This window comes from Fulmarus glacialis, unplaced genomic scaffold (assembly GCF_000690835.1).
Source record: "Fulmarus glacialis isolate BGI_N327 unplaced genomic scaffold, ASM69083v1 scaffold15373, whole genome shotgun sequence".
NCBI lineage: Eukaryota > Metazoa > Chordata > Aves > Procellariiformes > Procellariidae > Fulmarus > Fulmarus glacialis.
In genome coordinates this window covers 29,885-46,010 of record NW_009204993.1, presented here as the reverse complement: position 1 = coordinate 46,010, position 16,126 = coordinate 29,885, and the positions used below count along the sequence as shown (strand labels likewise).

Here is a 16,126-nt window from a genome sequence, read left to right as displayed (position 1 = left end):
AGGTGCAGCAGAAAAAAATGCCAATCTGCAGCTCCTAGAGCATTATTCCAGGAATGGTATTCTAGCACAGCTCTTTGGTGCAGCAGAGTCTATAGCCCTTGTCTCTAATCTCCTCCTTATTAATTGGTTATATGCATATTTCAAGTAACATGTGTCGCTGTAGGTGGTAGCTTCCTTAGCTATTAGGCACTCATTCTGCGAAATTCATCGCCTGCTGACTTCTGGAACACCTCCTTCTTGGGTCTTCGAACACTTTAAGCTGGAGGTATTTATTCTGAACAGTGATTACATTTTCATTTGGTTAAAAGAGACTTAGAAACATTGTCTAGATTCTGTGCCAGTTCTACAGAGTCTTTGTAACCTTAATTTCTCAGCTTTCTAAATGAAGACATCTATCTACTTCATCAGGATGTTATACAGCTACATTTCTATATGATTCTAAGAGCTTTCAGATCTTCAAACAGGCATTATAGAAATGCTGACTATTAGTCATGCCTCTGCTTCTCCCCCTTCCTCTGAGGATCGGCATAGACAGAGAAAGCACTGTGAGAGAATAGGGCATTCTACAGTACAAGTGATTCTGTTCCTGGCTGATGATTTTTTGGGCGGCAACAAGACGACTGGTGTCCTTTTAGGCACAAATGTGAGAAGTATAATCTATTATTTTAAGTGACATGACACCTGCAGAGCAGAGGTGATATCCTGAAACTGAGCCTGATAACTCCTGGGATTCTTGTCTCTTGTTTGAAATAATTAATATTGTACTATTAGAGTCTTTTTTTCTTTTTCCCCGAAAAGTATTTTTTAAGGAAAAGTAAATTCAACTAAGTCATAGAATGAAACCTGAACTGGGACCATTAATAGCTCTGTGTACCACCCTATCTGGCAATCTCTTACAGGGCACTAAGCCGAGACCCTTGCTCCTCCCCCATGCATTTCCAAACTCTGCCAAGGTTGAGAATTCCCACTGAGCATAGGACTGTGTTCACACCAACACAGCCATGCACAATGGTGCCTGAGACCACTAATAATAGCTCTCTTTAAATCCTGCACGGATGAAGTAAGTACATCCAGTTTACTTTTATATTTTTAAAGAGAGTAACACATGCATATGCTGCAGAGTCAACAGTTACTGCCAGCTCACAGAGGATATTGATACATTCAGCTTTTGCTTCCAAGGACACTATTGTGGATGTCTCTCTTCATGTGTCCTCTGGTAACACCAAGAAGAATTGTGGTTCCACAGCAGATGACCCTCTGTGGAGGGCACAGTAGGTTAATTAAGTTATTAACAGTAATCATCATCCTTCTCTTGCTGTGCTATGTAGAGCTACATGTAAGTTTTGCATGCAAGAATTCATCTTGCTCCCTTGTAAAAAGAGATATGAAACTCACGTTAATCCAAGGGTGATTCATAAATTGAGAAACTGTCATCCTCTCTGTTGGGTCAGTCTTCAGTAAATGGCGAATCAGTTGTTTGGCTGAAAAACAGCACCAACATGGCATGTTGTAGTCTACTACTACATTCCCAAATAACCTTGAGAACACAAAGACCTGCTGAATGAAGGAAGATAATTTTGCAGAACTCGAAACACCTACCTATTGCTGTTACCATGTTTAGAAGTCATTTACAGTGCGGTAGGTTATTATGTTTGAAGAGGCATAACATGAAAACATCCAAAACAAGAGGTAAGAAGGAAAGACAAAGGATTGAGGATTCCATCTATCCTATCTACATCACCACACCAACTGTTTTGAGAGCAAGAACTTGAGAAAAAGAGAAACATAGGAACAGAAAGCTGCCAAGCTGCCTGTCTGAGAAGCCTGGCATTATGGGCTGAACGAATGCATAAGCTGTTCTGAGAAATCATAGAAGACAAAAACTAGCACAGGCTGTGGGGACAAAAAAAAAAGACAATAAACTTCTCTTTGACAACTGAGAGGCCACTAAAAGGACAACAAAGTCAAAAAAATGGATTGCACAAACAGGCTTTGTAGCAGCTTTCTGTGAACATGGTATCTGCCAAAGGAAGAGTACTAAGTAACTGAGGTATGAGATGATGGGAGTCTGGACAAGAGTTTCATTCACGAAACACTACATTCAAGGGATGTTATTTAGAAAGACTTAAACATAACTTTCTTGGGGGAACCTAGAAAAACTTCTGAATAAGAGTTCTCTTTTAGAAACATTGAATGCAAGATGACTAAATGCTTGTAAGAAGCTGCCAGAAGAACAAGTTGAGAGTTCAGTTTGTCGAGAGAGGCTGCAAAGGTTTACAGAAGAGATTACCTGGAGTCTAAAATGTGCAAGGAAACAAAAGGAGGGAACCACAAACAGAGCCCATTAAGATTATTACAGGAAGCTGGTGGGGAATTTAGAGGAAGCCTCCATAGATGATGCAATGAAGGAATGATTAGATAATGAAAACCATGACAAGAACAGCATACAGGAGGGCAAAAAGCAGCAGTCTGCTGAAGGTGCCTGATCAGCCTAAAAGAATGCACATAAACTAGCTGATCTTAATAGGTTCAAAGATAGAGGGCACCTATTTTCATTCGGGGAAGCATGCAGAAACCCTACAGATTTTCCAAGCAAATGTTCTCTCACCAAGCTCCCCTAGCATTTTAATAACTGTTGTAATATGAACAAGACCCAAGGCAGACAAAATACTAAGCCAGCAACCCACAGGTAAAACATCTTCCTTATTAATGTTCAGTAGTCCATGCTGCACACCGTGCTGCAACCATGAGATCCAATGAGGGGTTAAAGTGCCACAGTATTATCCAATGATAATTTGTTATTGCTAAACAGCAGACAATAATAGGATGCTAGCAACAGCAATATAAAGGGCTTGTTCGAAAAAAAGATGCACCCAGAGGTTGCTGACCTTTCTCTTTAATATGATGGGCAGGTGAGACTTCCAGCTTATGAGACTATCAGAATAAGAGGGAATCAAAAACATCCACTTTCAGGACACTCGTTTGAGCCCATCCAGGTCACAGCTGAACAGCAGCAGCTTTTGGTCAATGACTTATACAAAAATAAATTGTTGACCTTGATTTAAGCGGTGGCTGGTAAGTTCCCACATCACAAAAAGCTAGCATGAAAACCTGCCATCCTTGCTGGCTCTATCACCAGGGAGGGCAAAGACTGAATGAGTTCTAAGACAGTTTGCCTTTCTTCCAACTCAGCTTCCATTGCAGCTGTCCTGGCAGTCTCCTTTCTCAGGATTAAAGACTTTTGTTTTCAGAGGATTTAATCTCAGCATTCATTAGCCCTAGCTGGAATTTGAAAGAAAGTTTTCAGTAATCATTTACTTTCTGTAGTACTTAGGTTGCTGGCTAGTGTCTGAGTTCCCAGTCGTTCTCTATATCACCTTACAAAAAATTAATTTAAATTCTACAAAAAAAGGGAAAAAAACCCTAAGACAGGTTTTTGGAAATAGCCTCTTGTAAGCATTCTACCACTGTACACCATGCACATATTCATCAGTAACAGTGAGCATTGTTACCTTCCTCTGATACTTCAGCCCACTCTGGATTGGGAAACCCATATTGCCCCATGCGAATTCTTCTCTTCATCCCTGGAGAAATGGCTTGACCGGTGTTTGAGTAGAATGGAGGGAACCCACAGAGGCTGTAAGAGTGGACAAAAGAACTCTTACAACTAGAAAAGCCCTTTCATCTCAAGCTTATATTCTTTCGCAGGTTCCATGATCCCAGTGAGTAATTACTTCTAAGTGTAGATTTAATAAGATATATCCTTTTTCCGTTCATCAAGCCTCTTTCCAAATACTTACAGAATATATGTGATGACACCCAAAGACCACATGTCACATGATTTGTCATACTTCTCAGGACCAAGGACTTCTGGGGCTGAAGAAGATTAAAACCAGAAATTAACAGAATACCAGGTATTTCCTTTCATCTCCATCACCTTATAAGTAGCAGCTCATTTCAACAACAAATATCAGAGGCATTAAAAAAAAATGCAACTCGCTGCAGGAATTGGGTAGTATTTTCTATTGACAAGTTCCTAAACACATCTAATGTAGCTTTAAAAAAGAGGAATGGAGCTGGCAAAATGCCCTACTCTTCACCTTAGTGTCTCTCTGCTCAAGAGAGTACTAAGATTACAGAAAAGCAGAAGGAGCTATAGCTAAATGTGTAGAGGGAGACACTGCACTGAAAGAGACAAGGAGCATCTGTTCCAGAAATTAGAACAGAAAGGACCTACTTGAGCTGTGGTAAAATTTTGATCAGTACCTGGGTAGAGTGTGTTTAGCTCCAGCAACTACAGAGAATGTATTTTCCTTTGGCCTCCAGAGCATTAACTTTTTTCACTAAGTAACAAAATTATAGAGAGATACATTTAGAGGGGAATTTTTGTTTTTCCCTGGGACAGGTGAACTGGCAGGGAGCTTGATTTTGTAAGGAAAATGATTCTCTAAACATATAAGCAATCATGCTGGTTTATAAAAAGGTGTTAAGAAGGGAAATGTCAGCCTGTTTATATACAAATATAAAGGCATAAAAACATGTACATGTAAATTCCTTAACATTTTAACACTAATCCCTGCTTACAAAAATATAGAAGAAAGCATCAGAAAAAAATATTGCTATCGTAATTCTCTGCTAACAATGAATAACAGTATCTTTCAATACAAAAACCTATAAAAACTTACATCATAGAAAAGAACTAGTTTTTCCAAAAAATTAAGCCCTTTTTCCTCCAAAGAAATTCCAAGCGCAGACTGCCTCAGTCACACCATATGGTGAATGACTATTAACTCAAAGACCAAAAGGGACGTACTCTAAAATCAGTGCATGAAGGGGAGTCTACTGTGGCATTCATTACACAGTGCTCTGTCTTTGGACAAAATGCAGGCAAAAATTCAGCTGTGATTAAGTCACATTGGTATTTTATTACTAATTCCTCCATTTGCCAGCTTTAAGAAGCTTTACAGCTGAGGCAATACTCTTCCTGTTCCCTTTTATTTCATTAGTTAAGCTAAGGGAAGTTTTGCAAGGAAACACCCAAATAATCATGAAGCTGAGTTCAGATTATGGCTTTTATTGCATCATTCAGAGGAAACATCAGGATTACTTCAAGTGTAATCAGAAGCAACATGTTCTCTCTCCCTAATGCACATTTGCATTCCCTGTCAAGGCTGTTTCCTCTGCAACCCAGGAAGAAAGCAGGAGCACTGAACTGTACTGGAACCAGACTAGGTTTGGGTTGGATGCCAGTTTAAATTCTGCAGGCTACCTCTTTGCATTACATCCACAACAGAAGATTTCCCATCCACTCCTACAGTCCACAGGCCCACTATAAGGGGAGGGATGACAGACTGAAACACAAAAGAAATGCATCTTGGATAACTTACCCACATAATAAGGAGTGTAACAGGGGGTCTGCAGTGCATTTTGTACAGTGGTTTCTTTGGCAAAGCCGAAGTCTGTGAGTTTGAGTACGGTATCCTTCTCTTTAGACGTGTAAAGCAAATTTTCAGGCTGAAAGGCCACCAAGAGAAAGGATAAACTGGACAATGAAGAGATGTCTCTAATGATCTTGCCTGGATCACCACCAGCATCTGGGTCTTCTTACTTCTTTCACATCCCCACCACACCATGCAGAAAGTTCCCTCCCAACATGTAGCATTTTTGCTCAGACTAGGGATGAACATCCTTCTCAACACGGTATTTAGGTAAGCAAATCACAAGACTCTCATCGGGTCCAACGGACATCAAGTCTGGCTTCTTGAACCTCTCTCTAGTTCACTGCACTTACTAGCATTGTTCTGTCTGATCAACACCAGTTGATCTGACAGCACTCTTTACTGCACTCAAGTAGCTGAGGTGGAAGACAAGAGAAGTCTTCAGCCAAACTCTCCATGAGCAACTGACATAACTCCATCAGAATTAACCGATACAGACACAGTCCCCTTCCTGCTCCTCCCCTCCTCTGTCTCCTGAAATCTGAGTTAATTCCACTTTTGCTCCATGCTCCACAAAGGCTCTCCAAAACCAGAAGTGGCACAGAGAGAAGTACAAGCTCTTGTGCACAATAACAGGGGCAACAGCAAATCTCCAGAATCTGCAATTGTTTGAACTTATTTTCCAGTTTCTCAGTCATGAGGAAGCTATGCCCTCCCTCATACCAGTGTTTAGGGACATACAGAAGAAGGAAGGGCTTGAAAGAAAACAGGATTTAGGATCTACTAAGCATATTGAACCATTTCTATGCTAGTTCACTGAGTGTGTGTAGAGGGTGTTTGTGGCTAAGCACTTCAGTTTCTGTGCTGGTGATAGGCAATGGCACATAGCTCCACAAAAGTGAACAGACTTTTAGTCTCTGAACTGTTAAGTCATTCTCCAGTTCCTACCTAAAGAACCCTCAAACATACCCCTCAGTGACACCAAGCAATGGCAGTTCTCCCTCCAGCTAAACACAGAATCATCTGTAGAAAATTCACAAACTCAAAACTGTGGAATCAATCAGATGCCTCAGTCCCTCATTATGTGTCCTGCTCTCCAGCACATTCCACCACGCTGCCATATCGCTGCGCTAGAAATGCCTTGGTGCAGCTATCTTGTCTGTGCTTATGCTGTGCACTTTACAGAATGAAAACAAAATACAATACTACAAACCCTGTCAAATCTCTACAACAAGATCTGGGTACAAACTTTAGCTAATAAAACACACTGTTCCACATGGTAGTAACGGAGATCTTCCCATTTTCCCAAATATTTACACATACTATTAAAGTGGGTTGGATGCATGGAATTGGTATTATTCCTCCCATATATGCAGTTTCTCCTGTTTCTGAAGGGGGTTTTGGTGTTTGTTGGGGTTTTTTTGTTTGTTTATTTTGGGGGTTTTTTGGGTTTTTTTTTAGGCAAGTATGATTGTGAAAACAACTAGTAACTGGCAAAGACTGTACATAGAGGTACATCATCTAGTATAAGTTCACTTCAGGCAGTGTTATTTTCTTGTTAATTAACTGGATTGCAAGTTGGTAGTACCTTTTTAATTAACCATCTGACTATCACCAGATTCTTCCGCATTCCATACACAACTGGAACGCATTAGCACACATGAATATTCTGACTTTTGACTAGTTGCAAACTAGTTGTGAACAGATCCCTTCTCACACTGGCAGAGGAATAGGAACACTTTGACCATCTGATTGTACTCCTAGTTCTATTTAAACCACCACCGCCCATTTATTTTTCTGCCTTATGCTCTTTTCTCCCTGCCCACACACCTTCAGGCCTCACCTTGACGTCTCTATGGGCAATGTTCATTGAATGCAGATACTGGATGGCTGTTCCGATGTCTCTCATTATCTCAGAGGCCTCTATAAATACAATTTTAGAGAAAGGTCACATTAACATTCCCACTGTAACTCAGGGACATGCTTGGGAATGCTTATGACTTACAGCTTATGACTTACAGCTTGCTGGAATACAGGGCTAGCGTCAAGACCAGAAAACCTAAAATTAGCCCTAACAGCTGTGTTTTGGTTTTGCAGGCAACCATACCCCCCAATTCCTTGGCTGCTCAGCCCTCCTCCTGAGCAGGCACCGCAACTGAACGGTTGAGACTCCTGCTTTTTATGAGCTTGTAAATTTGTGCTTTAATTTGCTCAGCAGAAAAGCAGCAAGAGCAGAGCAGGTATGCAAGCAACATGCAAGTCTGTGGAGAAAGGGGCCCCAACCAGGAAATATCCCTGATTGTCCAGGACGTGTCCTTGGTTGTCCGAGACAGAAGTTTAACTTCCAGCTCCTAGTTACCTTCTAGGGGCAACAGGAGGATCTAACAGGTTTTCTAAAAATAGAGCAACAAAACAATATAGTAATTTTAGGATAGGTCACATCTTCATTCCTCACCGTCTTTAGAAGTTTTTCCTCAGGAGAAACAAAATCAACAGTTCTATTCTGCAAAGCCCAAACTGCCACCTTTGAAATACTATGTTTCTAAAATTTAACATAACCCCCTGTGAAATTCTAGTGGTTGGTGAGCTGCCTTGCAACAGCAGTACTCTTGAAGTCTGGAAGAGTTCAGTTACACCAGGAGAGGTAACAGAGCAGGGAGGAGTGACATTCCCATTGCACCAAGTGAGCATTATATTACATCTCCATTGACAGGGAAACAGAATTAGCAACTTCAACCCGATCCTCTGTTTTCTGCATAGGTAGAAACCTCAGCTGCAGTAGTGAGAGAGAAGGTAGAAATTCTTGTACTGTAACCTGGAATCCTTTTTCTCATGGCTTGAGATTGAAATTACACAATCTCAGGCAAAGACAATCAGAAGGCAGAAACACTCATCTTCAGGGAAAACCTTGCACAACCTCTCCTTCCCGGCCTAGGCCAGAAACTCTGGCTCCTAATGGGAAGCTGTGGCTGATACAAAAACAGACAGTGTACCTGGGGAATCCAGTGGAACAGGGCTAATTTATCTCAGGAAAGAATGAAGGTGGCTTTTTTGTTTAACACTCCCAGATGATTTCTGAGTAAGTATTTAGAATGTTATGCAATAGCATTTAGTGTAGAAAAATCATGGTTTTAGCAGAGTGGAGCCACTAATGATCACAGAACCTGGAATCTTGTATTTTAGAGAGGAACACATAAAGTTCCTGAAAATGAGCCTCATACCACTTAAAGGATTCATCCCAGGCTAGGAAACACAGAATCAAAAAAAGCCTGGCCTCTATACCAGACTTGCAAAACAGTCACAGTCATTTACAAGCTCAGGTGTAAATTTTCCTTCTTCTAATCCTTTTGTCTTGATGCTAGTTATAAACACTAACATTTTTACTCCTGAGCAGAAAGAGGCTCCGGTCTGTTGTGAATGGGCAAGGAGAACCAGAATCAAGCACACCTGTGGTACTCTGCAAATAATAAATAGCAAAGACAATAAAAATGGCAAGACTATTCTATTGCAAGTTCTGTCACTGACTCATAGCAGGTCTTTAAACTTGCACATAGTCCCTATTATAGATGAGCAGGCTTGTTTACAGTGTGGCTAATAACACTTCCTTTCAAAGTAGTACTTTAAAACCCTTGAATAAGAGATGTTTCATCAAATGTGATTTGCTCGTTGTATTCATCACCTAACAGTATAGCTGTGCACAGTGATGCTGCTTGAGGGACAGCCAGAAGAGAAATCACAGTAGGAGCTGTGTTGATCATGTTAGAGGTGGTCTGGCAGGAGACCACGGACTAGAGTAACAGAGGCTGCGGTGGTTCAGAAATGAAGAAGCTGAGCAGATTTGTATGAAGAATTTTCCTCTAAACTTTCCACATTGTGCCTGAACTTGGCCAATTCTGGTAATTCCTGATTTTCAGGAACTTTTAAAAAGAACTGTTTAATACACAGTTGGATAGAAAAAAAAAAAATTAAAAATTACAAACAAAAATCAAATCACAGAAAAATTCCTAGTAAGGGAACTAAGAAAGGGGACAGAGAAAGGGAGAAGGAATCTTTCACAAACTTTAAAATTAAACTTGTGATTTTTCACCTCTCTCAGTGAAAGCTTGATCTCCTCTCTCCTGGATCCTGCTCAACAGCTCTCCTCCCTCCATGCTGAAACAAAGAACACAAAAAAACTCACGTTACTTGAGCAGAAAAGATCAAATTAACACCTGACTGTGCATCCATATAATCGCACAGAACCATAGCAGGAACAGATTAGAAGATATTACAGGCCTCCTATGCCAATGCTTCCTAAACATCCCACTCATTTGAATCAATGCACAAAGCCATTCTGATATGGAATAAACAGAAAACAAAACCAAGGAGTTTTGATGCTTTCAGTTTAATGTACCCTGTCACAAGGAACATGACACACACAGTTGGGAAGTCAGATACGCTGGCACTGGGAGGCTGACAGTAATCTTGTTTTATGTAAGGGTTGGAGATCAAGAAAAAAGAAAGGAAGCAAAGATACTGAAAAGGATTTGTCCCCAGTGAAGACGACAATAACTGTGGTCTTACAGATCAAGGAGAGAATAGGAAAAGTTAGAGTCAAAATAGTAGCAAAAAGTATCATGACAGATCATAGGATTTACACCTGAAGTTGGAAGCCAATCACAATCAAAGTGCATCATATTTGTAGAGACATATCTTTCGAGACTGTATTAATTAGTCAACCCTTTAATGAGGACAATTGTCACGAAGTACAAGAAAAATTTATTTTCTGGTTAAGGTTCCTCATTCTTCCATCATACAAGATGGCTGGAGCAGCTATACATTTCCCTACCAGTTCCATAAAGCCAACAAAAGGTTTGCTGTGCAAACTAAAATCCTGCTGCTGAGAAAGCTCAGCTAACTCATCTAAGCCAACACATCCTCCCACTCCCTTCACCCCCTCAAAGAGCAGTGCTTGGTGGGGGGCTGCTGCTGGTCCATACCATTCCATGACAATGAGGAGGCATCTCTTTCCATGATGTATATTCTCATAAACATCCAGGACATGGACAATGTAGGGACACCCTGATGCTCGCCAATGATATTCTACTTCCTGACGGGCTTTTGGGTTGTCATACAGGAGCTGTAAAGAAATAGGAGAGAGCAATATCAGTGAGCCAGCATCATTCTGCTTTAAATTGGCACCTACATGCATTTGAACTCAAAGATGGTGGCAAAGGCTACTCTTAGCACTCTCTCCAGCCAAAGGATGCCAATCCATCACAAGACTTTCAGCATCTCTGGGCTGTCCAACTTCCTAAACTGAGGAATACAGAAACAACTGGTCCCTTGGAACTGGAAGGACCACTGGAAGTGGCAGGGAGGCGAGTTTTTGAATGTGAGATGGAGACAAACCTATCTTATGCACCTCTGGATGGGAAACAGCATATTTTTTCCTACTTGTTTGCAGTACTTGCAAACAGAGAAGAATCCCTCTGCTAAGGACAATAACCCTCCCACCTGCTCCCCAGCTGCTGGGAGAAGAGACTTTTAGGAGCAATGCAAATCCTTAAAGTTCAGCGAGATGTAAAACAATAAGGACTTTCTCACTGACTCTGAATGTGCTTCTTAAATACTACACAAATTTCAGACCCCATCAGGGTCAGAAAGGGACTTTTGACTATCTAGATGCTTGAACTTCTTTCTCTGTCACATGCAAGGCCAGTTTATTTTAAAGGCACTAATCTCTAGAAGGAAGGTAAGAGCTCATCTTTCCTGATCCTGCAACCTCGTACACAAGAAATGTGTCCCTTCCCATTTCAAGAACTGCTCTGTATCAGACTCTGCAACTGAGCTTTTGAGCAACAGGGACACGTTGCTGAATCATGCTTTTTCTTCTCTGCCTCGTCTCTCTAGACACCACTAACACTTTGTGACAGAGACTCTCTCTTTACTGCACATTTATATGGTTCCTACACAATATGGCTGTGATCTGAGTTTGATACTTTATACCCTGTAGTAATAATCATTGTAATGATGGAGCAGCAACAAAACTGATGCTATATAAAGCACTGTCAAATGCATTGAAACAGAATAAAAAACAAGCAAAGAGCAATCACCTCTGATCTATTTGCCTTAGAAAAGGACTACAACAACTGTGGGGGAACTGTTTTTAAACAGGCAAACAAAAACTATCATTGCTGCACTATTAGGCCTTAGCCTGAAGCTCTTCTCACTGATGTTTGCTATCAGGTCCCAGTCAAAACACAACTGCATGATAATTGCTGAAAACAAGTATTAACATGTAACCTGTCATTAGGGACCTATGAATCAGCCCAGGAAAATGAGATTGCTTTTCCATCCAATTGCCAAGCTAAGGCACAAATGGTGTCACAGGCACCTCTCAATGTAAGGAAACGTGATTTAAAGGTCACAGGAAGGAAGTCGCAAATTCTGGTTTCTTTATTGACTCCAATACAATCTGCATCACTGGCAAAAAAATCTTACACTTCTTTGCTGCTTCAACATCCCTTTCAGCAAAGCAGACACAGTAACATGGCAGGAAAGGCCTGTAACACTTTATGAAATGCTGGGGAAGCGCTCGGGAACGACTGGACGGAAGATAAGAGGCTTCTCTTCTTTTCCAGGCCGGGAACAGGAAAAGGGTGACAAGTACTCCTCTGCCAAGTGCACATTTCTGTATTTTTGTGAAGCACAGAGAGGTTGCAGGAGGGGACGAGAGGCCTCAGGAGGGCTGCTGGCTCCTTAGCTGAACGGGCAGCGAGCCTCACCACCGTGATTACCCTCCAGGCTCCCTCAGCTCTGCTCCAAAGGCTTCAGCATGACACCAGCTTTTCAGCGGTGCAAGGAGCTGAAGAAGCTTTCTTGCCGAGTTCAATGCCCTCACAGCCAACCTACTTCTTCCACAGCTGTCATTCTGCACCCAGAGCACACCCTTTTGAGATCACTAACTATCCGCCTCTTCCTTCCTGCTCCAGCCTGGCTATGGCCTAATTTCCAACACAAATAACTTCCTAAAGAAAGAGATGGCTCCAATTTGGACAAAAAGCCCATTAGCGAGTCCAAGTGCAGTTGCTTTACTTCTTTCAGCCGTCAGCCCATTCAGTGGCTTTTCCTTCACAGCCACTGTGTTGTAGCTCAGTAGGACTGTCTATCAGCATTTTCCCCTCTGCCCTTCTGAGTTTGGGCTGTTGCCTAGAGGTCTCTTTAAAAGTTCATTAAACTACGTGTGCAACAATAAAGCCCAAACACCCTCAGACTAACCAGGCCATTTAGAAAAGCATTACAGGGTTTACTGCCTGGATATTACTGGATTAATGCCACTTCTGAGCAGGACGCTTCAAAAACCTTCTCACCTATCCTGTATTACTAATTAGACATAAACATTCTCTTTACTAATGTTAACTGCACTATAATCTGTGTATCTTGTGCTTGCACACTGTGCAGAGATGTTGTTTTTCATGTTTGTACCAAATGCTTATGAAAATTGTTTCACGGAATTGAATTCTCACTCTCTAAAGAGTTTTTACAAGGCATTTTGATACACACAAGGATGCTGTAGTTTCTCTTCTCCACCCCTACAAGCAAGTTTCATATACTCCTTAGTGCCAAGCTTGAATGTACTCATGTCAAGATGACACCTGGAGAAGCAGAGAAAAGGAAATGCAAAAATAAAGAGCAGATACACATACCAAGCAACATCTGATGTATCAACCAACTGTTAACCTTTGGATTTCTCCTTCTGAGCCTTAAAAATAAATTAAATCTTTTCCTTATGTCTAAAACTGGAAGCCATAACTATATCTTTTAAGACATCTTAGAGATGCAGACATGTATAAAATGAAAGCCAGGCAGGGTTGAAAGCACTAATTCCTACAAAATTTAGGTGATGATTTAGAAACACAGACTGAAATTCTAGCTGTATGGTTAAATTTAACAAACGTGCAAAAAACATAAATGGACATTCTGCCATCTTCCCAAGCCTGAAGAGAGACTGTGCTTCTGTTGCTGCAACAGTTTTGATAAGACTATGACCAGGTTCCCCTGACATTCTACAAAAGTGCAGAGTTAGTTGTGAATAAACCCAGAGTTTCAGGTAAGTTTTCCAGCACTGCTGGTTCATGCTGGTTTGAGGAAAGAGCAGCATTGTCAAACAGTGACAGCTCAAGGAGCCCCCAGTCATCCCGTAGAGTTCCCACACAGTTCAGCTGAGTCACAGCTTGTCACGATGGGCTGTGGGCAGGATCATGAACCAACCTAACTTCAGAACAGACAAATCCAAGAAACATGCCCCATCTCCCAATTTTCATGAAGCCAGGCCAGTGATTCTATGTCCAATGCACAGCAGCCTTTGCATAACAGGGAGGGGATGCCCATGTGTGGGTCAGGCAACGCAGTCTGGAACAGGAGCTGCACAGTAGAAAATTGTATTTTTGCTGGAGCTCAGCATTACCAAACCACAGCCTAAAAAAAGTAAATGAAGCAAGTATTAACAGTTACTCACAGGGAGATCACCAAAAACAGAGGTAATGGAAGGCAAGAAAGTACAAGAGCTCTAGAGCCCTAACCCCTAGTAATTCACACAACTCTTCTCGATATCTGAAGAAGCTGGAGAAGGAAGGGAGCTGTGCCACGGGGTGTGCTCTGCCTGTTTTGGAGGAACAACAGGGCAGATGCCAGCAGACACTCCAGGATGCCCTGCTAATTCAGGGCCTGGCAGTGGAGGGAGGCCTGAACTCTCAATTCTGGGGTAATGGCCCAGCTCAGGTTAGCAAGTGCCTGCAAAACAAAACAAATTCTAAACTGCAGCTTGGAAGGCCAGCTCTGTGAAATTTCTCCCTGTGCAGAATTTCTCAATAGAAACTAAAAAGTGACACAGTATCTTCTAATTGCTTTTCCATCGATTCAGTGTTGTGTAAGCAAGGAAGGATAGCAGGAACCCTCATACCTTAATGGTCTGATCTATACAGGAAATAGCCTTCTAAGGACTCCAGGGAGCAGCAAGTGATTTTCTGGACTCTGAAATTGTAACAACAGAGAGAGAAGATATCCATGGGCACAGGTATGAAACAGGCTGAGGACAGGAAGCAATGACTTCTTTGTGACTTTCTCTTTAATATGCACTAGCAGATTACACAGATCACTATTACGCCTGCTATCATACATAGGTGATTAAGACCCCCACATATGCTTTTTTATTTGTTTTAAACTTCAGCAATTCCTCCTAATTCCAAACAGTTGCGGTGCTTGGATTAGACCTATTACAGCTCAGTTCTTATCTACTGCACATGCCACGTTAAAGCAGCATCTGACACTGCAAGCATCTTTTATTTACTTGCACCAACTCTAGAATCTGAACTCTCCTTCAATAGACAATCAGCTTTATAATCTCTACGCTATTTTCCTCACAGGAAGGCTTCCCATTATTAAACCAGAAATGGGACGAGCAGAAACTTTCAGTCCTAGGAGTCCTCAACATGTAATACTGATATACAGGCACTTAAATATAGCTTTACTTATTTTTCTAGCTGGGAAAAAAAAGTCCCTGCTCAGGCGTAAGTGGGTAAATGTCTAACTTCTTTGGCTTTCTTTCCTCTTTGCATTTAGCTGTTACAAAAATGCTGAATCCTACAAATAAGCCTTGGAATCTAAAATCACGCTGATGCACAGAAACTAACACCATTTGCTGCAGAGCAGCTCTTCCAGTCGTTCTTTATTCAAGAGGGGTTGATGGCAAAAGGAGGCTTGGATAATGTTTCTTTCATGTCCTCCCTCCCCTATGCTACAAAAAGAAGCGGGGGAAAAAAGAAAAAAGAAAAAGAGCTACCACTATGGCTTTGGACATTTTGTCTTTTACTACATCCTGATTATTTGCACTACATCTATTAAATTCAGTGTTAACAATCTTTATCTGTTTCTAGATCTCTTCATAAGGGATAAAGCCATCCTTTGTGTTAGAACGTTAAAGGAATTGAAATTATCAAGGTTTCTTCTTCACACATTAGCACTGCCAGTCAGTCAAGCTGCAGCAAGAAGCATGTGTCTTTTTGCAATGGCAGCCCAGCAAGCAGGGAAATCCACACATGCAAATCTCAAAGAAAGCACTGAATTTTTTCTTAAAATAAAAAATAGAACACATTTCTCCTCCAATTATTTAGTACTGAAGCATCAGTCTATAGACAAGGGATAAAACCAGGGTAGGCACAGGTGGGTCATCACTAAATCTTTCACTTTTCTGCTTTTATTTCAAATCCAGCTTAGGCTATTAGAAATTAAATCTGCTTGGAGGCTTCATTGAAACAAACTGTCATCCCAATTCCTGCAGAGCTGTCCAAGCTGCTGCCACAGTTGGCATTAACAGGCATCTCCATCAGTGCTCAGGTAGACAGCCAGTCCCAGAGGTGGGCTTCTCCAAGTTAGTAATAGAGCACAGTCAAGTAGCGTGATTTTGCAGCACTCCTGCCTGTGGTATCTAATCCTTTCACTCAACCTACTGAGTGTCAGGGTTTTACTGTCCGCACTGAGGGACCCTTTTCTAGCCACCTCTTCTCTCCAGTCTTCCAATCTCTGCTCAGCTTATTTTTTGAAATGGCAAAAGCTACAACGGATCTTTGGTATCTTGCCAGCATAAGTGAGAATGCAGAGGACCGAGAGGACTGCTTGCATGTGGTGTCAGAGTCACTCTCTGCACC

General features: G+C 41.5%; 1 protein-coding gene across 1 annotated transcript in view; it reads right to left on the bottom strand.

Annotated features, from left to right (window-relative positions):
- The window catches only part of MAPKAPK3 (mitogen-activated protein kinase-activated protein kinase 3), a 48,660-nt gene that overhangs the window by 3,484 nt on the left and 29,050 nt on the right, over window positions 1-16,126 (bottom strand). Inside the window, exons 2-8 of the mRNA XM_009575217.1 lie at window positions 10,418-10,557; window positions 9,526-9,590; window positions 7,282-7,361; window positions 5,388-5,514; window positions 3,801-3,876; window positions 3,513-3,637; window positions 1,396-1,481 (exon numbers count right to left, since the gene is read on the bottom strand). Coding sequence (XP_009573512.1) covers window positions 1,396-1,481; window positions 3,513-3,637; window positions 3,801-3,876; window positions 5,388-5,514; window positions 7,282-7,361; window positions 9,526-9,590; window positions 10,418-10,557 — 699 coding nt within the window. The remainder of the gene's footprint in view (window positions 1-1,395; window positions 1,482-3,512; window positions 3,638-3,800; window positions 3,877-5,387; window positions 5,515-7,281; window positions 7,362-9,525; window positions 9,591-10,417; window positions 10,558-16,126) is intronic.